Below are 22610 nucleotides of genomic sequence, written 5' to 3' on the forward strand. Positions count from 1 at the left end.
ATAACGATATTTAATAACTGATATCATGATTGAAAGTGATATATGAAAAGAAATTATCCCTTGTCATAGTTTTTCCTCTATAGTCGACAGAATGTCTTAGAGCTAGAAATAACTTAGAGATTAACCAGATATAATATTCCGGACATATTCTTTACATAAACATATCTTCATTCCTCGATATGACGTAAAAGACCCAAGACACTAATGACAATTCTGCTTAAATATATGGTAATCAAAAATGATACTAAACTAATGAGATTTTGTCTCTTTGCCGAACTCTTGAACGCACTTTTGATTGAAATGCCGTTGCAGTTCACTTAAAATTCTGTCCATTTTGATAACGATATTTAATAACTGATATCATGATAACTGATATGACAATCAGTTATCATGATGATCAGTTATATGATAATCAGTTATCATGATATCAGTTATTAAATAACGATATTTAATAACTGATTAAATAATATAATATCGTAATATAATATAATAATAAATAATATCGTTATTAAATAATATATTTAATAACGATATTTAATAACTGATTGAAAGTGATATATGAAAAGAAAATATCCCTTGTCATAGTTTTTCTATATAGGTGACAGAAAGTCTTAGAGCTCCGAAAATAAATGAGACATTAACCATATATAATATTTTGGACATATTCTTTACATAAACATATCTTCATTCGTTGATATGACGTAAAAGACCCAAGACACTAATGACAATTCTGCTTAAATATATGGTAATCAAAAATGATACTAAACTAATGAGATTTTGTCTCTTTGCCGAACTCTTGAACGCACTTTTGATTGAAATGCCGTTGCAGTTCACTTAAAATTCTGTCCATTTTGATAACGATATTTAATAACTGATATCATGATTGAAAGTGATATATGAAAAGAAAATATCCCTTGTCATAGTTTTTCTATATAGGTGACAGAAAGTCTTAGAGCTCCGAAAACAAATTAGACATTAACCATATATAATATTTTGGACATATTCTTTACATAAACATATCTTCATTCGTTGATATGACGTAAAAGACCTAAGACGTTGATCTGTCTAAATATATGGACATCAAAAATGATAATAAATTAATACGATTATATTTTGTCCTCCTAGATGATTTGCTGCCAGATCTCCTTTTCTATTCCTGTAGGATAATTATATCCTTTAAACGATAGAGATATGGCCCATTTTCATGGAAACGCACATTTCTGCATTTTTAGAATCGAATTTTGTCATTGTTGAGTTCGAATAATTTTCTTATATCTAAGAACTCTACAATGTTTTTAATACCGCAAACACTTTTGTATAAATTAATTTTTATGGTTAAATCAATCGTACTTATTTTACTTCTTAATGTTTTTGTCCTGCACAATTCGTTATTTTATGATATTTCGCTTTTCTTTTTGTCACGAGTTATTTTGTAAATCATATATTTGTAAAAGCTTTAAAAATTGACAACGAACTCTTTTGTAAATACCACTGATTATATAATGGATAAATATTTTGTATCTCAAGGCAGTGCACATTATGAAACCTTTCTTTAAATAAATAATAAATTTAATATCTCACTTCAGAATATTTAATCAACATGTGAGTTATTTTAGAATAATCTTAATTTTAGTTTGTGAAAATATATTTTTAATTTTTTTTATACTTATATCATACAGAAAAAAAATAACTAAAATTATAAAATTCTAAAAAATTAATCAAAATTAATTATTGATTTTCTTACAAGTAAAAATATTTATTATAATAGATTATATAAATGAATAAATTTCAAGCACGTTAAGTCATTATATTATAAAATTTTCAAGTGTAATAAAATGTAACCACTAATAAACATTTAATATTTTAATAATTATAAATAATTTTTTAATTTATTTAATAGTAAATTTAATAATTCAATATTCCCACGCAATATTGTTCAGTTATTGTTAATTTTATTTTCAGCTAAGCTAATATTTTTAAATATATCTACGGCCGCCTTCAACTCAAGAAACTAGATAGTTGCCTGGTTGGAAACCTATCGCTATATCACTAGAGACAGATAATTACTTAGTGCAACTGCTATTAAATGGATTTTAGATTTAGTGCTCTAATGAAAATGTGCATTAAACTACAGAAAAAGTGAAAATGTATGGCATCATTAAAACCTAAAGATTTCATCTTCTAATACAAGATGCATCACTACTAATGAATTTCTATGATGTGTAATAAAAAATCAGGGTCTTATTTTTATACACCAGCGTGTCATCTTGAGAGTGCACAACAGCTGTTTCTATTTGTTATTCGAAGCAAAAAGTACCGAGCAAGAATGTGATGATCCCCGGCATTATCAACTTTCCACTTAATAAGATGGCACCAGATTCCCACAAAAATAAATCAACATGTACGACTGAAAAATGCTGAATAACGAGTATTTGACGAGTACAGTTTTTATGCCGGTGTCCTGGCATAGGGGTAGCGCGTCTTCCCCGTGATCTGGGTGTCCCGGTTCGGGCATGGTTGTTCTTCTGTGCTCTATCTGTGAGGTGTGCGAATATGCCTTCCTGTAAAAAGGTTTGTGCAAGCGAATGTGACGCATGAAGTAGCCAAGTAGTACTCTTGGCCTTAGTTGACGCTACTGGAAAAACAGTATTTGACGAGTACAGTTTTTATGCCGGTGTCCTGGCATAGGGGTAGCGCATCTTTCCCGTGATCTGGGTGTCCCGGTTCGGGCATGGTTGTTCTTCTGTGCTCTATCTGTGAGGTGTGCGAATGTGCCTTCCTGTAAAAAGGTTTGTGCAAGCGAATGTGACGCATGAAGTAGCTAAGTAGTACTCTTGGCCTTAGTTGAGGCTACTGAAAAAACCAGAGACGCTCGCTCTACTTAAATCGCTGACAGATGGCTGTCAGCGGGCTTATAAAGTGCCATGTCACAACACAACAACACAGTTTTTATTCCATGAATGGAACCAAACTTCGAATACTCGATCTTCTTTTTAATAGTCAATTGCATATTTTCCCAATAGCATTATACGGAATTATTTTTAGATTATCTTTAGAAAATACTCGATTTTACAACTTGTTTATTGATTGACATATTGAAATTGCAATGGTAATAATTATATATTATTGTAGCATTTGGATTATTAACTGTAACCCAAATTTTTGTTCTTTCTTTATTTATTTTTGCTTCAAAGTTTTTATTTTCATTTCATTTCTAATCGTTTCGGTTTCGTCATTCGGTCAAGAAAATTGCAACTTGAAATGTATGAAAGATATTTTTGAAAAATAGTGAAAGGTACTATGAAAATTATTGATACTCTCTTGTTTCTTCATTCGTTCGAAATTAAAACTTGGGGGGGAAAAAATAACACCGGGATTCTTTTAAAGCTGTGTTTTGTTACAAACTGAACTGAAATTTAACTAAATAGAATATTCTAGTTGAAAAGTACTGGAATACTTACCATACGTATTTCCGTTTCCCATTCCATGCTATTAAATTATTACAGCGTTCTTTTAAAAATAGCATGATAAATATAATTTTTTTCTGTGCTTGGCTGAGTAAAAAGTGAAAGTTTTATTAAATGTTTAAATATTAAAAGAAAGTTTGGGAGTTTTATGTCGTTTTATTTTTGGGGGAGTTATGTCGTTTTATTCGCTTGATAACGAAACCAATTCTCTTAAAGATGATGCATAATTAAATTCCTAGTTACTTCAGTTTGTCGTAATATTTATTGCTTAAAAATTGCTTACATAGATATTAAAGTAAAATCGATGAATTTTTTTTTTGTTTTGTTTTGGTAGCGTATAGGAATAGGAGTTTCCTTTGCATAAGAGCCCCCTACAGTGCTTAATCCGGTCTTCCCCAGCACTATGTATCACAAGAAGTCAAATAGCCCTTTTAAGCTATTTTTATTTATGTTCGTGCTGTGACTATGATATAACGTGGATTGATTCTATTCTAAAGACATCAGTTTTTAAACACTTATTAAGTTTGATATTTCAGAATTTTATAATCCATTTTTCACTCTCTTCATAGTATGTTTGAAATTGTGTTTACTTTTGTATTCTTGATGATAATACATTGTTTTAAAATTTTCAGAACTTATTTATCAGTCTATTAATTTCAGTAAAATTGTGGTTCCATACGAAAAGCGCCACCTGATAGTGAATTTGAGAAACTTTTCCCAAATTTTTTCTCATCTCAAGGTTCTATAATATTTATAATAATGAAGTACTGTAGTTGCCGCTTAGAATGATCATGTATGTAATGATCAGTTGTTACTGATCAAAATAGTATGGAACGAATTTCCCGTATCTAAATACATAGATAGGGATTGCAATACCGGAATACCGAATACCGGTATTTTGAGCCATTTGTACAATTTTGTAATCCCGGTATTCACAAGTTTAAATACCTATTTTTCTGTATTTACTAGAAATTTTTAAAATTGTCTCCACTATATGTTCAGGGATCGCCGACATAGGAAAATAGTGTACGTTTTTGTTTTTATGTCTCCCTAACGGGCGAGATTAATTAGCTAATTAATGGCTTAATTAATTGCTCAAATCTAAATCAGAGAAACATGGATTATCCCTGAAAGAAGATTATTGTATCCATAACGACTGATGGAGAAACAGTTATGAAAAAAGTTGGAAAGTTGATTGGTGCAAATCAAGAATTGTGCAATGCTCATGGAATTCAATTAGGAGTAAAAGATGCATTATACCAAAAAAATAAAGAACAGAAGAATCCAAATACTGCGTATATAGAAACTTCGGTTTCCAACTTAGAAGAGAGTGAGAGTGTGAAATATTGACAATGAAGACAATGACAATGTAATTGTTGAAGAAGATATTGCTAATGAGGATGAAATATTAACCCATCAAGAATTGCTTCCTATAATTTATAAAGTTCGAAAAATTGTTAAGATATTCAAACGTTCCCCTATAAAAAATGACATATAACTGAAATATATGCTAACTGAAAATAAAATAGAATGTTATGTTAGTATTAGATCCTAAAACACGTTGGAACAGTTTACTGCTAATGATGGAACGATTTTTGAAACTAAGAAATCCAATCCAAAAAGCAATAATCTACTTAAACCTGTAAATTAATTTTTCAGATAGTGAATTCGACTTAATATCCAGAACTGTATCAGCTCTACTTCCAATAAAACTGACTATTGAAGCATTATGTAAGAGAGATTTTAATTTATTAACAGCTAATGCAACAATAAATTTCATGTTGCAGTCACTGAAATAACAACACACATCACTATCTGAAGAATTATATATTACATTGAAAAATCGTACAGAAGAAAGGCATACCGAAATAGAAAATGTCTTATAGCATTTACATAGTTATAATGATTTTAAAAATGAAAATGAAAAAGAAGAAAAGGAAATAACCAATTCAAATCTGATTAAGTTTATAGTAAATTTTCTTAAATTTTTTTACCCACAAACATATCACATTCAGAAGAATTCGGTTCAGTTATCGAAGATTATGATGATACTAATGTCGACGGTGAAAATGAATTGTCTCTTGAACAAAAATTAGAATTAGCGATAAATCAAAAAAATTTCAACGAACCCAAATACAATACAGAAATCAGCTATATCCAAAACCACCCAACGAGAAATCGATTTATTTGCAGATGAGGGATTTAAAGATAAAAACTTGGAAAAAGTATATCGCGCATTGCTAACAGTACCACCAACTAGCGTAAATGCCGAAAGAGCGTTTTCGGCAGCTGGTCATTTTTGCACAAAATTACTTTTCAGGCTTAATGACAGTACAATTGATGCATTATGTTTTCTAAGATCACTTTTCAAAAATTTGTAATAGTACCACAGACTGAATAGTAATATTTACACTTTTCTGTAATTTAAATAAATAAGGTGTTCCTTTATTTATTTATTTTTTGTGATTCCTTATATAGTGTTATAATTTATAAGTTAAATTATTTTTGTGATATTTACACTCTCTAATTAAACTGGCAAATAAAACAAAGAAACAAATGTGTTTTCTTTCTTTTTCTAAAATCTCTAATACCGGTACTAAAATCTAAAAAATACCGAATACCGGTATTGAAATTTTGGTCCAATATTGCAATCAATCCCTATACATAGAAAATGCGTCGGTTGCAGTTATCAACAATAGGTTTGGCCTTGGTTCGCCCCACAACGACCCGCCTACCCGAAAGTGTGTAAGGCCTTGAAGATAGCCGGGAAGCAACAGTATGCTTGTGGTGATAAATTTCGAAAATCGAGTGTTCATGCTGGAAATTTTATCAGAACCAAACAAGAGAACAACTCTGATTCCTTGATTAGCCAGCCGACATTCCTAAAGAATATTAAAAGGTCTGAATCGGTGTCGATGAAAATTGGGAGATAGTTGAAAGAACTATAGAAGAAATAGTTTGTGGTGCACAGATGAATCGAAGAAATGACAATATACTGCATGACGATGATCAGGTGCCAAAAGAGAAACCACAATCAGCCCACGAAACTCGGCAAGCCCTTTGATACTAAAGAACGTCAATCCAATAACGTGCTGAATCTTTTATTGAACACAATGTTCAGATTATCGGTGTATTCAATGGATGTTTGGTAACTTATTTATTCACAAAAATTCCTTTACGGCCCACAAAACTTTTTTTTGGAAAGAGCGTGTGCTGTTCGTCAGTTAAAGATTCAATGCACCGAGGATGAAGTGGTTTGCTATAGATTAAATTTCTAAAAAGGGAGTCGCAATTTTTAGAAATTTGTCAACCTCTGCATTAATAAGAATATATTTATTCAATAAAATGAACCTATATATTCATTTCAGAAATCTGGGCTGTCTAAATGGGTGACACAGCAGCTTCTCTTGTTAAACATTTCTTCTCCTTTGGCGGTGGTTTCTCTACTCTGCATCATGACTGCTATCCTCACAGAATTCACAAGCAATGTGGCGACGGCAAATGTCATTCTGCCCGTGGTCGCTGAATTGGTGAGGTTTTTTTCCTCTCATTTATCTTATTTCATAAAAATAATCATGTCTCTTAAAGCCCAACTGTTCTCTTCGAGTCGCTGAAACCAGAAATGCTTTTGAAATGCGTAAGAAAAACAAAAGTATCACATTATTGTTTAGATATTTCATGACTTGGGTAGTGAGGATTCTGTGTTATTTGTCTAAAAAGGATTTTATTTTAATTATATATTTTCTATTTTTTTAAATTGTATCAACCTATTCGGATCAGTACAATTCGATAATGTTTACTTTTAATTGTACTTAAATTAGTTAAACATAGTGTAATATTTTAACTATAAAGAATAAAAATAAAGTTTTGTAAAAAAATTTGCTTTGATAAATAAATCAGTCCATTGAAGCAAAAATGGCTTATATAAATTTTCTCCTATTTGAGAAATTTGAAAAAAAAAAAAAAATGGCCTGAAATTTAGCTCAAACTATTTTATCGTATAAAAATGTTAGGGATAGGCATACCACAATGTACTTTTGCATTGTATGCCTTTTGCAGACCTCTCTTCTGGTGAAGTGAAAATCTTGATTTCTGAATGATCCTTGTAATAGCAAACAGTTAATTGATACGTGACATTTAAAAATATGTACTTCACTTCATGTAGATACAAAAATAATTTGCATAATTTATTTTTAGGCTTCCCGCTCATTAATGTTTAAAAATTATTTAACTTCGTTATATTATCCTGCCTTCTATTCACGTGGTTCTATTTTTATACGGAAGTTTCATGTTATTGGAGCTTTGACTTGTTCTCTTTCTTTACTGTCAGGCTGTTGCTATGAGAATACACCCTATGTTCCTGATGGTTCCTGTGACAATATCCTGTTCTTTCGCCTTTATGTTGCCCGTAGCAACACCTCCAAATGCCATAGTTTATGAAGCTGGTGAAATGAGTACGTTGGATATGGTAAGTACAGTGTACATTTTCATGAACTGAGGAACGTGAATAAAAAATGCTTTATGGTCACAATGTGGCCCAACTTTTATATCTTTGACTTAATGTAAAAGAGAATGTCTGTCGGTCTGAGTGAATTAGTTGTTTACAAGGTATGACCTTGAGATATTTAATGCCACAAGCATGCCTTGGAAAATGTGAGAGTACGTCTTGAAACGAGTCTTTTAAATTTTTAATTTATTGAAAATTATTCGAAATTTCGGTGTTTTGTCTACGATAACTTCCGAAAATATTACAATGGTAAAAATTATTTTTTCACTATTTTAAAATTTAAAACATTTCTTACCGATTTCTTAAATTACGCCAATTTTGTAAGGATATTTTTATGCATAATTTGCAATAATGCTGTTCATTGCTACAATTACATTTAAATTGTTTTCATAGCTTCTGTAAATATTAAATGGTATCTTTTTCATTGTTGAAAGCAGAGCATTGAAGCTTCAGTTTATGTATCGATTTTCTTTCTTAATTTTATTATTATTTTTAAATTTTTGTGATATTGTCTTAAAAGGCTTTATTGATATATAAGTAATTGATCCATGATCTTTTAAAGATTCTGCTTATTCTTTGATTTTTTTTATCAGTATGCTTCAATCGAACTAACCAGCTACTAGATGTTCTCGTATAATTCAAGTAAAAGGAACAGCAGTAGTTTAATATTGGAATCGCTTTTTTTTAATTATTTTACATGAGAAATAAATTAAGTTATAACGCTGTTTATAATCTAGTACAATTAATATTCAGATGATTCGAATACTTAATTTTTAATTCGAATGTGACATTACGTGTCTTGTTAAAAGTAAACAAAACAGATTTAAGTTTATTAACATAACATTTATTTAAACTAAAGTGTGATGCAATGTAGTGCTTACAAATATTTTATTGAAAAAATGTCGTTATTCACAAAAAATTAAAAATAGAACGAAATTAATATTTTCGGCCAAACAGAAGTTAGTAATTAATATGATATACGATAAAAGTATATTTTATATTATAAGCAATTCAAATCTTGCTTAAAAATACTGAAAAGTAAGAAAGGTTTCGTCATAATTAATTGAATAGTTATTTTTTTATTAATGATGCTTTTTATTATAGCTATTCACAGCGAGAACTATTTACAAATAGGCCACGTTTGATACAAGACTTTTTTTTCAGCTGAAGCCAGGGATTCTGATGAACTTTGCTTGCGTCGCTATTGAAGTCTTGATGATCAGTACTTATGGAAAGGTGGTTTTCGATTTCGCTGAATTTCCATCTTGGGCGAACAGCACCATAACTACTTGATGCAGAGCTTAGTTATTCTTCAGAGATTTGCAGCACTTCCATCGGAAAAAAGCATTGACAGCTCTTTTCATTCATTCAAGAAACCTCATATCTCATTAAGAAAGCCAAAGAAAGAGACTGAATATGAATTTTCCATACCGTGATCGAAGAATAATAATCTACAAAAGTCTTCCATCCTTTATGGATTTCTGTGAGAAAAAATATATACGAGCTTTTGTGTAATCCAAGTTAAGTTCAAGCTTTTGTAAAGTCCTTCCATCAACTAATCATTGAAATTTTCATATGTAAATATCATCAATCAAAGCAATTTTTTTTTTACTTAAAAAAACTTACAAAATATATAATTTGCTTTCAGATGACATCATTTTATTTTTTATTGTTTTTATTGACTTTCGTAATCAATAAATTTACCTATTCAAATAAATCTACTTATTAAATAAGAAAATAACGAAAATAATTTTCATTTCAAGATTATCGAGTTTTAAAACTGGAATTCTTTTAGAATACAGAATCGCACTGCGAATATTCGTCCAGAATAAGTTATTCAATTATTAATTACTGTAATAAAAGGGGAGAGTAACTCTACTTTTCAAATATTAAAGCTATTTCTTTGATGTTAATCTTTCATTGAAAAATTCTAACTTTAAAAAAATACATTTTAATTGCATTTTAGAAACTAATTCGTTTTTAAAAGTGAATATATTTAAGGGGGAATATTGAGGGAATGTAAATTTTTTTAGGGGGGAGAGGTATTGAGAATTTAAACTTTTGTTTTTATTGCTTTTTCTAAAGTTGTTATATTTTATTTTGTTTTATTTTTTAATGCAATGTTGAATGTTTTTGTAGCACCATTTGCATATGATTCTTAAAGATATAACATTGTAAAAACTTTAACTATTTTGATGTTTAAATATTTACTCAATTTTGAACACTCACCTATTTTTGTAACTTATTTAATAAAATGTTTATGTTAATGTGTTTATGTAATATGTTTCAACATTTTTTTCTTCTTCTCTCTACTTATTTTAGGTATCATTCTTGACTCGTATATCTCAAGATAAAAAATATTTGTAAGTTATTTAATTTAGTTAACTTGCAATTTACTTAATCGCAATAACTTTATAAAAGAATTAAATAACTTTAATAAAAAAAGTTATTTAATTCTTTTTCATATGAACTTTTTTTTTTTTTTTTTTGTCGCGGTGAATACGAAGAAACTTGGCTCATTCGAAGCTAAAGAAATTGCAATAAAAGATTTATTCAAAGATTCGAATTAAGAGAAAAGAAATGTATGCAGGAAGAGATTTCATATTTTTTAAACTAAAAATTGTAATAAAAAAATTTCCATTATGGAAGCTTAAAAAAAAAAGATAATTGAATAAGTAACTAATTTTTATTAAAATATAAAAGTAAGCTATAAAACATATTTTTGAAATTAAATTATTTTTACAATGTTAGTAAAAAAAATTCCATATATACATATCAACTTGAATATTATAAATTGTGCATTGAAATCTTAAAATAAAATGCACAATACTAGTAGAGAGTAAGAAATCTTTTCATTATTTTTTTTAATTACATTGCATAACTGAAAAGTCCCCTAGCGAATTTATGTATTTAAAAAATTAATTATTTCAATCAGTGAGTATAAAGTGTATGGTTTTATTTAAGTAAAGAAGGCGGAAGGTGAGCGCTTGCACTTCCGGGAAGCATACATGAGTTTCGAGACTCTAGTCCGAAACATCGTAACATATTTTACGATTGATTCTTCTGTAGCTTTACTTTTAAATGTTATATATAATCATATAACAGAAATAACGTGCATACGTAGCATCCATTTAATGTCGTAGCAATCCACGAGTATAAATGCAGCAACTAAATCAAAAGCTTTGTTGTAAGATATACTTAGAAAATGTATTATAATGAAAGTGAAAAAATTGTATAGAAATTAAATTAGTTTTATTGAAAGTTTATTTCTATAAGTGTCGTAAAATTTCTTTTGTGCAATAATATGCTTTGAAGTTACTGAAAAAAAGTTTAAGTTTCGATTAACTTTTTAATTAAAACATTGTAAGATACTTTTTTGTAATATTTTAACTAACCTACTACCCAAGAAGTAACTGCATATCAAATATAGTTACTCTAGGCCCAACGGGCAGACCAGCAGAGCTATTTGAACTATTTTTTCATCATGTCGCAATTTACAGATAGCAAACTATTTTATAAACAACGTTTTAAAAAAAATCAAGATACTAAACACAAGATACTAAATACTACAGTGAATCCTTTAATTATTTATTTTAGCGCATATTTTCTGAAAAAAGAAATATGGTAAGAGATTTGATGCACAACTATTCAATGAAGAATAAGCGTAATCTTTTAAAGAAGACTAAAATAATAAAAAATTAATATTACATGTATAGCGAGATAAGTGAAGCATAAATGGCATACGTTTCAAGGTTGTGAAATTACAGATGTAACCTCAGCAACGGCCAAGTAGGCTTTTTTTTTTTTTTTTTTTTTTTTTTTTTTCACTTTTACCAACTTCAAAACTGGATATTAAAGCTCAATAAACACATTGATTTTTTTTATCTTAAAAAAAATAATCTTGTATAATATATGATGCTACGGGATGTTTATACGAAATCTTTCTATTCTTATAGTACAGTTAGAAAAAGTTTAAAGGGGAAATGCAATCAATTTCAATCGGGGAAAAAAAGGTTCATTCATGAAAAACTCTGTGTTCGAATTACAAAAAAGTATTTTTGTTTTCAGCTTATTAGAAAATTACCTCGAGATTATTATAATCTTGTGCAAATTTTATACGGACTTAACAAAGACGAATTTACAATCAATTATATAAAATTTCAGTTAACTAATAAATATGTCAGAATTCAACAAAAAACATAAAACATAAATATGAACATAAAATATGAAACATAAAATATACATAAAACATAAAATAAAATATTGCGAATACTTAATAAGAATGTTGCGAATACATACAGTGCGTAAAAGAGGTTTCCGTATGGAAAACTAACAAATAAACTAGCATAATTTCTAATCTTTGCTTTTTATCTTTGTAAACTATTTATATATGGTTAATAAACAGTCTTTAAAAGGAAATTTCATAGTAAATTTCTCTTTTGAACAAAACACAGCAAGTCTTTTTGCAATTTCAAATAAAGGACGAAGTGTCATGCAAAAAGAAGTTTCCGTACGCAATATGCAGATTCTTCCTGACATGTTTTACTACTGACCCGCAGTAAATATTCGAAGTGTAATGGTTTGTCAGAGTAATAAACACGACATAGCAACAGTTGTTTAATTCCATTTTGTAGCTGATGTCTTAAAACCGAAGAAAGACGACCAGAAAACTGTTCGAGAGTTAGTGATTCGGTTACGAAAAGATGGATTATCTATGAAAAAAATCAGTGAAATCAGTAACAAACCAAAGTCTACAGTGCTGTATATTATTGAAAGATACCGTGAGCTGTAAACATGTGAGAACAGAGATCGATCCGGAAGACCTCCGAAGTTAAATCGCTTGCATGAAAGAAGTATAATGTGTAAAGTGCAACATAATCCCGAGGATTAGGATACCACAACTTGCAACTGATTTAATGGTTTATTACAAATTAAAGTCGCACGTGAAATGGTGAGAAACGTCATTAAATAAAAGGTTATAATAAACGTGCGGCCCGTAAGAAGCCTGTTATAAGTCTCTGCAACAGAAAAAAGCTTCTCGAGTTTGCAAAGAAGCATATAAGCAAGCCTCTGTCGTTTTGGGAATCTGTCCTTAATAATGAATCAAAATTTAATATTCGTGGGTCAGATGGTCGAGTTATGGTCTGGAGTAAACCAAAGCAGCAGATGTTAATTAAGAATTTATGTGGAACTGTGAAGCATGGTGTTAGCGGGAACATGGTATGGGGGTGTATGAGTGCTGCTAGTGTCGAAAATGTATGTTCTACAGAAGGAAATACGGATAGGTACATGTGTCTTGACATTCTAAAATAAAACCTTTAAACTAATGCAGAAAAACTGTCTCTTGGATCTGACTTTACTTTTTAACAGGACAACCTATCCTAAGCACACCTCCAAGATTTGTCAAGAGTAATGTCTCTATCATGTTAAACAACAGTTTTATAGCCCTCCCCAGTCTCCCTGTTTAATCCCTATAGAACATTTATGGGAAGAAATCAGTCGTGGACGAAAAAAAAAATGTGACACAAAGAACAAAGTTGAACTCCAAAGGGCCATTCAAAACACTTGGAGCAATATTTATCCAGAAACAACAACAAAAAAAACTTGTGGGCCCCAACATTTGCTGGAAGTGACAATGGCCAAAGGAAGGCCTACCGATCATTAAATGCAAATTGGTTTGCATGAAAATGATCTTTCATGTACTTTGTAAATACCTTTTTTTGTTCCGTGAAACTTTTTTGTTCCTTATTAGTGGCATTTTTTGATTCTTTCAATTTACGTATTTAATTTCCTCTATGGTTTTTCGTATATAATATTCATAAATAACAAATGAAATTATATTAAACCAATTTTCATTTTCCTGACAAAATATTTTGTGTTGAAAATTAAACTTTCATTAACAGTCAAAGCTGCTTGGAAACTTTTTTTATTCACTGTACGTTAAAAAAGATTTCCAGTAAGGTCAAAGATAGTAAATCGCTCGGAACTAGAAGTTGAGTCGTAATGGAGTCCGTAAACACTAATGAAAAATCATCTCACCTGGAATGTTTCCGATATTCCATACCTGGTCATATGTAGAGAATTTCCCGTCAGAAAGTATCTTTTCCAAGAACTGCACACGCATTGAAGGAAAAGGTAAACAAGAGAAGTCAAAAACCATGCAATTCAAGAAATGCTTTCTACAGTGAGCTGTCAGCAAAACCGGGAATTCTAGGGAAATCCAGTGTAAAGCAGTGTTCACACGGGGCCAACTATTGTGCGCATTAGAAGACCCCGTCTACATCATGAATATCACGTGACCCTGATAGGACAATGGTAAATAGTTGTCTCGTCTGGCCAATTTTTTGCCATTGTACCCTTACGGTCTCGTGATCTTCCTGAGGTAACTATGTTCTATTGCGTGCAGTAGTTGATCTCGTATGAACGCTGCTTAACAATACAAAATTAAGAGTAGCATTATTGGCAATACAGCCGCTGTTATGATTCAGAACTCTACTTTCATTTTAGAATCAATTTATTTTTGCGCAACACATGACAGAGTTTCATGGGGCTATTTACATACAGATGGTAGAAATTGATCAGAGTATTTGCAGATGAAGTAGATTGAAATGGATCAAATGATCCGTACATCAGAGAAATGCACATTTAATATAACCTTTTCTTAAAATAAACAAAACATAATTTTACTTAAATTCAAAACTGGTTTGCCAGATCTCAAGTAGGAATAAGATGCAACGCGAAATCTAAAATGAAAGCAAACAGGAAATATAAAACTTATTAGGAGTGGCAACAGCTGCATTATACTTCTGTAACAATTGAAACTGGTCTCAACTTTTGGTCATGTAACCGAAAAAATAATATTGATGAAAGAAAAGAATTACATCTCAGGCAGATTGTACAGGTAATATTGTGCTTATGTAGCAATAGAAATATCCAAATTAAATTAAATAATGTGTATTATGCTCCAAATATGCACCGTGATTTAAGCGCAGGAACAAATTTAGATATAGATGGTTTTAAAGTAATTTAGAAAAATAATAAAATGATTATTTTTCCAAATGCTTAAATGTGATTATATGAAAATTTTGGATCCTGCTCTCATAAAATAATTAAGTAGAAATCTGAAATCTTTATATGGTATTGAGGATTTTGGATTTAAAATTGATGTTTATATAAAAGGAAATCTGAAATATTGTATTGTTTCAAAAATCATCTATAATAGATATGAGAGAAAATTATATAGAATTAAAATGTGTGATACTAACAATGGATTAAAATTTTGTAGTAGCCTTTGAGCAATTACTTTCTGCTTTAAGCATTAAAATGGAACGAACTTCTGTAATTCTCTTAATAAAATGGCATAGCAGAAAGACTTAATAGAACAGTCTTAAGATTGCAAAATCATTAATTAAAATCTTAACCTTTTTGGCGGAAATTCTACTTGCGTTTGAGCATATTAAAAATAGACGAGTTTTATTAACATACAGGAAATAAAACTCTAATTGAAATTTTGGTTTGGGTATCGTCCATTACTTAAGCATTTTTGTGCATAACAATAAGACGTAACAAATTATAACCGAAAGCAAATGCAGGAATAATGATAAGATATGTGGTAAAAAAATCGAAGGTTATCAAGTATGGTATTTAAGTAGAGGAGAGTTATTGAGATTATATGAGATATCTATTAACAAACATTAATAAATGATACAAAATATCTTTGCTGAGCACTTCAAACTTACGAATTCGTAGATATTTAAATAGTTAAGCAAACCTATTGGATGTAATTCTAAAAATTACGTGGTAATTTGAAGTGTCAAAAAAAATTATGAAAAACAAGAAATTAAAAAAAATTACCCCCACCCCGCCATGAAAACCTAAGTTAAAATCATTTAATGATATTAAATATTGTGATAAAGAAAATCTTAAATTTGAACCCTATAAGTTTTCATTTAACCAAGATCAAAATTATGATTCTCTATGAAAAACAAGAAATTAAAAAAAATTACCCCCACCCCGCCATGAAAACCTAAGTTAAAATCATTTAATGATATTAAATATTGTGATAAAGAAAATCTTAAATTTGAACCCTATAAGTTTTCATTTAACCAAGATCAAAATTATGATTCTCAAGATGAAAATCTGAATGATAATTGTAGTGAATTATTATCTAATGATGAAACAAATATTTTTCGCAATTAAATTTATAGCTTAGAATTACTAAAATAGTCCGAGGTTTTCCAAAAAAGTCCCAGGATGAAAATTTGAAGAGGAAGCAATGGAATCCGATGTGAAAGTTATAAATGATCATAATGTTTGAATTTTGGTTGATCCACTAGATAATTCAAAAATCTTAGAATGTGGATGGATTTATAGAGTAAAAATATATCAGAGATGGATCTAAAACGGTATCTTTTAGTTAACAGTGAAGGATTGGCAATTTATTGACGATAATTGGCTTAATTCATTCGTGATGAATGAATAAGGGTATTTTTTTAACAATACGAGAAATTCAATAAGAATGTGTGGCTGGCTGAGAGACGCAGGAGAGAGACGCTACAGAAAAAGCGAAGATAAATTTTATTAACTTCTACCTTTATAGTAATTGGTTGATTATTAATTAACTTTCATCCAATGATTAAATTGCTTTGACACCATATTAATTTGCATATTGAAGGAAAATATAAAATAGCCTTTAAAGAACAGATAAGTTAGTAATTTCAACTTGCAGAAAATCTTAATATAAAATAGCATTATGTTTAATACCTTGATTATAAAATGCTTTTCAATATAAAAAAAAATTGTAAATATTTTTTACTGTCATTTAAAAATAAAACAGTGCTTATTACCCTTATTTGAAGTATTAAGTCAAACGAAATCTGAATTATTTCAACTATAGGACTGATCTTAAATTACATTTAAAATTTCATAAATGTGCATTATTTGCGTAAACAACCATTAACAATTAATTTTTAACAGAGAAAGAAGATAAGAAAATATAAATGATTTATTAAAAATATCAATCCAGGAACATAATTATTTTTTTCTTCTAATACGAAAAAATATTTTACATTAATTCATTGTATATATATAATATTTGCCAAGACAGGAAATTATAAAATCGTCTAATACGGAAATAATTCGAAATGTAAAAAAGTTACTATATTACCGTCTATGTTGAGACTCTACCTGAATTTCATTTCATTCAGTCGTTTCTCCGCTAATAAGATTCAAAGATGTGGGATCGTAATGTGAAATAATCCACTCGTTTTTAATCTGACTCCATTTTATTATCTATCTAAATTACAATTCTATTTACATGCTATATTTATATTTAGTTGCCATATACAAAAACATACATTGGTTTCGCGCGCAGTTAATTCTGATTTTAGAGTTGTAAAAGCAAGTTATAGCTCTAGTATGATTAAAGTTAAAATTAGTTTTTAGCCAAAGGCGCTCGTAACATCCTCCCACCTTTTGATTTTTAAATCAGGAGGTTACAAAATCAAAATTAACAAAATATTGCATTCAAAATATTTAGAAATCAAAACATGAAATGCACATATTTGAAAAGTACATAATAAAGTTTAAAAGTTAGTTAAAACGTGAAGGTTTAACCACTTTTCTTCCACTTCTAGTTTTTGTTTCATAGTCGTTATTTTCCGAGCTCGGGATTTCGATTTCTTCATACGAAGCAACCGGTTCGTTTTTTCTCGCACCCACAGGATCGTCATGGTCTAATTCCAAGGGGTATAAACGTTGCACTGGACGCACAAGTTCCCCACTCGCTGTTTTTAGCTTCACTACTCGGATGCAGCCATCTTTCCCAGGAAACACTTCGATTACCAATCCCAAAGGCCAGTCTAGTCGCTTTTTGATATCACTTTCAATTATAACAATATCTCCCACTTGCACTTGTCTAGATTCCTTTCCTTTTGGCTTCTTCTGGATTAACAAGCTTAGATATTCTTTTCGAAATCTTTTCCTCAAGTCCTCTCGTAATTTTTGTTGATACTGATATCGTTTGGAGATATTTACTTTATCCAAAGTATCCAAATCGGGAACTCCTACCTTTGTAGTCTCTTGAATGAACATTGAGGGAGTCAGTGGAATTAAATCATTCGGATCTTCCGATAGATAATTCAAAGGTCTAGAATTGATGTTGGCTTCTACGTCACAAAGAATAGTGAACATTTCTTCGTAATGAAGCGATGCCTTTCCTAAAACTCTTCTTAAAAGCTTCTTCACCATCTTAATCATGCTCTCAAAAAATCCGCCCCACCAAGCAGCTGTTGGGGGGTTAAATTTCCACTGAATTCTTAAGACGGAGGCTTCATTGACAATCTTGTCCCAATCAAGAGAACCCATCAAATTATTTGTTCCAGTAAAATTTGTTCCGTTATCGCTGTATATAGTCCTAGGTCGCCCTCGTCTTGCGACGAATCTTCTAAAACCTAGAAGGAATCCATTAGTTGAAAGACTCTGTATTAATTCCAAATGAATGGCCCTATATACAGCGCAAGTAAAAAGCAAGATCCAGGCCTTTTTCCCATCCTTTAAATGAAGCGGCCCTGCTAAATCCACTCCAGTGACTTCGAATATCAAGGCTTCCCGTACACTATCTTCCGGTAGTGGCGCAGGAATTGATTCAATTTTCTTGCTCGTATATCTTTTGCATCTTATACACCTTGAGAGCACTTTCTGGACAGTTTTTCGGCCCTGCAGAATCCAAAATTTTTGACGGATATCTGTTAGGACAACTTGAACTCCAGCATGGGAAGAGATCAAATGATGTTCGAAAATCAATCTCTCCACTAATGGGTGCTTACAAGGCAATACTAGAGGGTATCTAAAATTTTCTTCATCATCTCGTCTAGTAATTTTAGTTTTCAATCTAATTAGTCCATCAGAATCATTAAACACACAGAGTGATTTAAGTTTTGATCTTGCATCTTCGTTATTAAAGGTTTCTTGTTGCACGATTTGTATCACCTTTCTTTCGGCGGCATCTAGTTCTGCAACAGTTAAAAGATCTTTCATCTTGTTAATTGGATTTCGGCAATTTTGTACAAATCGTAGCATCCATGCTATCATTCGCACAATTTTGGAATATCTTGAGAACTTGTACAAATACCAGGATTTATTCAGATCTGTAGAGTTGACTAAAGTTACGACCCTCTTTTTCCTTTCCCGGAAAACCTCTTCAAAATTGTATTCAGAGTCTGTCGCTGGCCATTCTTCTTCTGGAAGTTTCAACCACTGTGGACCCTCCCACCATCTCGATTTCAAAAATCCTTGGATTGAACAACCACGGGAAGGGAGATCAGCAGGATTGCAAGTGCCTGGGAGATGCTTCCAAGCATCCTTTGAAGAAAGACTTCTTATTTCTTCTACTCTGTTATTCACGAACGTACCCCAATGATCTTCTTTTTGAATCCAATGAAGAGCAACAGAAGAATCTGTCCAATAAAAAGTAGGTACGTCTCTCAAAGACATAGAATTTTTAATATCTGAAGTTAACCTAGCTCCAATGCAGCATGCTAGTAATTCTAGACGAGGTATTGTAATAACCTTTAAAGGTGCTACTCTACTTTTTGCCTCTATAAAATATATTTTGACTTCCTCTCCCAAGGTATTTCTCAAAAATACGACAGTACTGTATGCAACTTTGCTGGCATCACAAAAGGTATGAAGACTTAGTCCTTCGGTGCAGCCATTGATCTTTACACATCTAGGGATCTTAACTTCAGACAGCAATTTCAAATCAACAATCAAAGTTTTGAATTTTTTCTGAATGTCATCTGGTAGAATTTCATCCCACCCTAAGTTTCTTTTCCAAATATTTTGCACTAAGAGTTTTAAACATATTGTCACAGGACATAAAAATCCAAGTGGATCAAATATCTTTTGAGACGTTGACAGAATATTTCTTTTACTGCAAACATCAAAATTAAATTCTGTATTTTGTAAATCACAGAAAAGGAAATCTTCATTTGTATTCCATAACAGTCCAAGTACTGAGGTTGGAACAGTTGGCTCGTCCCGACTTAGGTCCCTTGTATATTCCCAACCTCGAAGATCAAAACAAGCCTTGGAAAGCAACAGCTTTGCTTCTTGAATGAATCGGGTAAGATCATCTTCATTGCGCACGGATGTCACACAGTTATCTACATAAAAGGAATTCTTCAATATTTCGGAGGTTTCAGGAAAGCACTCTTTACTTTCCTCTAGATGATTCATCAAAACCGCTGCCAAGAGGAAAGGACTACAAGTGAGGCCAAAAACAAGACGGCGGTGACGAAGTATCTCAAATTTTCTTGTTTCGTAATCTTTCCACCAAAGAAATCGCAAAACATCTTGATCCTCTTTTGCAATTGAGATTTGAAGAAAGGCTTTTTTAATATCAGAAATTACCCCAATGTTATTTTGTCTGAATTTTCTTAAAATGGGTGGAATTTGCTCTATTAAATTTGGTCCCTTTTCCAGACAGTCATTTAAGGACGGAACTTTCTTAACTCGACAAGAAGCGTCAAACACTGGACGTACTTTGGTTGATGAGTTTTCCTTAAAAACACCTCGGTGCGGCAAATAATAACTTGGATTTCCTTCCTCTATTTTGGGCACTTTCTCTATTATATTTTCCTCAAGCCATTCTTCAAAAACAGCCTCATATTCTGCATATTTCTTTTCATCTTTTAACTTTTGTGAAGTACGGATACAACGTTGTTCAGCTGTGGATCTATTGTCTTGTAGAATTTCTTTTGCTTCTATCCAAGGTAGCTTAACTATGTATCTGCCATTTTCATCTCTATCCACTGCTTTCATAAAATGATCCATTGCGTTTCTTTTCATTTCTTCTTTAGATTTAGTTTCAACTGGATCCATAATACCTAAAGTTTCTAATTTCCAAAGATCAGCGATAGAGCTATTTTGTATTAGCATTGAAGTCACCAGTTGAGCGGAAGTATTTTCCTCTTTTCCTCCAAAAACTTTACCCATGATCAGCCAGCCTAATTTTGTTTCATATGCTACTAATCCACATTTCAGAGCATATATATTTCCTGAGAATAACTGTCCGCAAAAGTCAGCTCCTATCAGCAATTCAATGTCCGGACAATCTTTGCCTTGATCGGAGAGTATTATATTCTTTTTCTTCAACTCCTTTTGCCAATTTCCTTTGTGGATCCGAGGTATTTTTCCGCATATAATTGGTTGATCGAGGACTTGCATATCGTAAGTGAATCCCGTATTCAAATTCTGAAGGGTTATTTCATATAGTCCATGATCTTGTTTTTCTAACGTAGATCCACCAAATACCGAATGTATGATATTTTTAACTTCAATGGGCCTCAGATTCATTTCTTTAATTGTTTTCTCTAATAAGTACGATCGCTGCGAACCACTGTCAATAAGAGCTCGTACTCTGCGTGTTTTTCCTTCTGCTTTAATATTAACTTGCAATGTTTGAAGGAGAACTTCTTCAGCAGCACACTGATTGGATAAATTGACATTTAGATTCTCTTCCACCTCAGGTGTTTTGACTTTTGGTTTGTTTGTTGGCAGATCTGGACACATCAAAGTCCAATGCCTCTTATTACAAAGCAGGCACTGTACATTTGACTTGCAAATTCTTGACCTATGGCCAGGCTTTAAACAAGTGAAGCAGCATTTTTTATTTTTCAAAATCTTTTGTTTCTTTTCAAAATCAAATTTTTTGGCATAGTAACATTCTTTGCTTTCGTGAGGTTTTTCACAAAAAACGCAGATGGTATTATGTTTTCTTTTTTCTGTACCTCCTGAAAACAAATCTGTAGCAGTAGCCACAGAATCAGAATTCCTCTCATTACACACCTTAGGTGCAAATCCTGATTTCGCTAAGCGAATTCTTTCCTCACCTTCTATTTCTGTTTTCAGAAAGAGTAATAAGTTTTTCAGTTTTTCTGAATAAGCATTGCTTTCCGGGTCATGATTTGCTATTATAATTGGATTACGCAGCCATACCCTGAATATATCTTCAGGTATGCAGGATTCCACCAGGGGGAAAAGCATTGCTGAATACTTGTCTGATGTTAAACCAATTGATTCTAGAGCTCTTAAGTAAGTTTCTAATTTATCATAAATTTGCGACGTGCTTAATTTCCTTTTAGCTTCTGAAGCATTTATTATAACTAATTTTAGTAGCTCACGAACGTAGTATTCAATAAGCAACTCATCCTTTCCGAAACGCGATTTTAAACTTTCTATTGCCTTGCAATAATTCGCATTTGTTGGAGGATAACTGTCTATAATTTCCCGAGCTCTAGTTCCTTCACTTACACATTGGATCAAATATTGAAATTTGTCTTCATTTTCTAATTTATCATCATCATGAATACGCTTAAATTGACTCCAGAAAGCCAGCCAATTCTTAATTTCACCGTTAAATTTAACGAGTTCTATTTTAGGTAACTTAAGTTTTCGTTTAATTCTAGGAGAAACAGAACCAACGCTTTCCTTTTCAGCGTAAGAAAGTTTAGTCAAATATATGTCCACATTTACTTTCGCTTCAATCATTTTTGTGCTGTATTCTTCGATTTTCATATACTCATCTTCATACTTTTCGGTATCAGAATTTTCCAGAAGAAAACTACATATTTCAT

The 22610-nt window shown here is 31.1% G+C and overlaps 1 protein-coding gene across 3 annotated transcripts in view; it reads left to right on the forward strand.

The window, feature by feature from the left end:
* The window catches only part of LOC129967043 (Na(+)/citrate cotransporter-like), a 102076-nt gene extending 91878 nt beyond the window's left edge, over positions 1 to 10198 (forward strand). For all 3 annotated transcript variants that reach the window (XM_056081682.1, XM_056081680.1, XM_056081681.1), the window contains exons 11-13: positions 6836 to 6997; positions 7798 to 7935; positions 9139 to 10198. In XM_056081682.1, coding sequence (XP_055937657.1) covers positions 6836 to 6997; positions 7798 to 7935; positions 9139 to 9267 — 429 coding nt within the window. In that variant the 3' untranslated portion in view covers positions 9268 to 10198. The remainder of the gene's footprint in view (positions 1 to 6835; positions 6998 to 7797; positions 7936 to 9138) is intronic.
* Positions 10199 to 22610: the final 12412 nt, after the last annotated feature.

This window comes from Argiope bruennichi, chromosome 4 (assembly GCF_947563725.1).
Source record: "Argiope bruennichi chromosome 4, qqArgBrue1.1, whole genome shotgun sequence".
Lineage (NCBI taxonomy): Eukaryota > Metazoa > Arthropoda > Arachnida > Araneae > Araneidae > Argiope > Argiope bruennichi.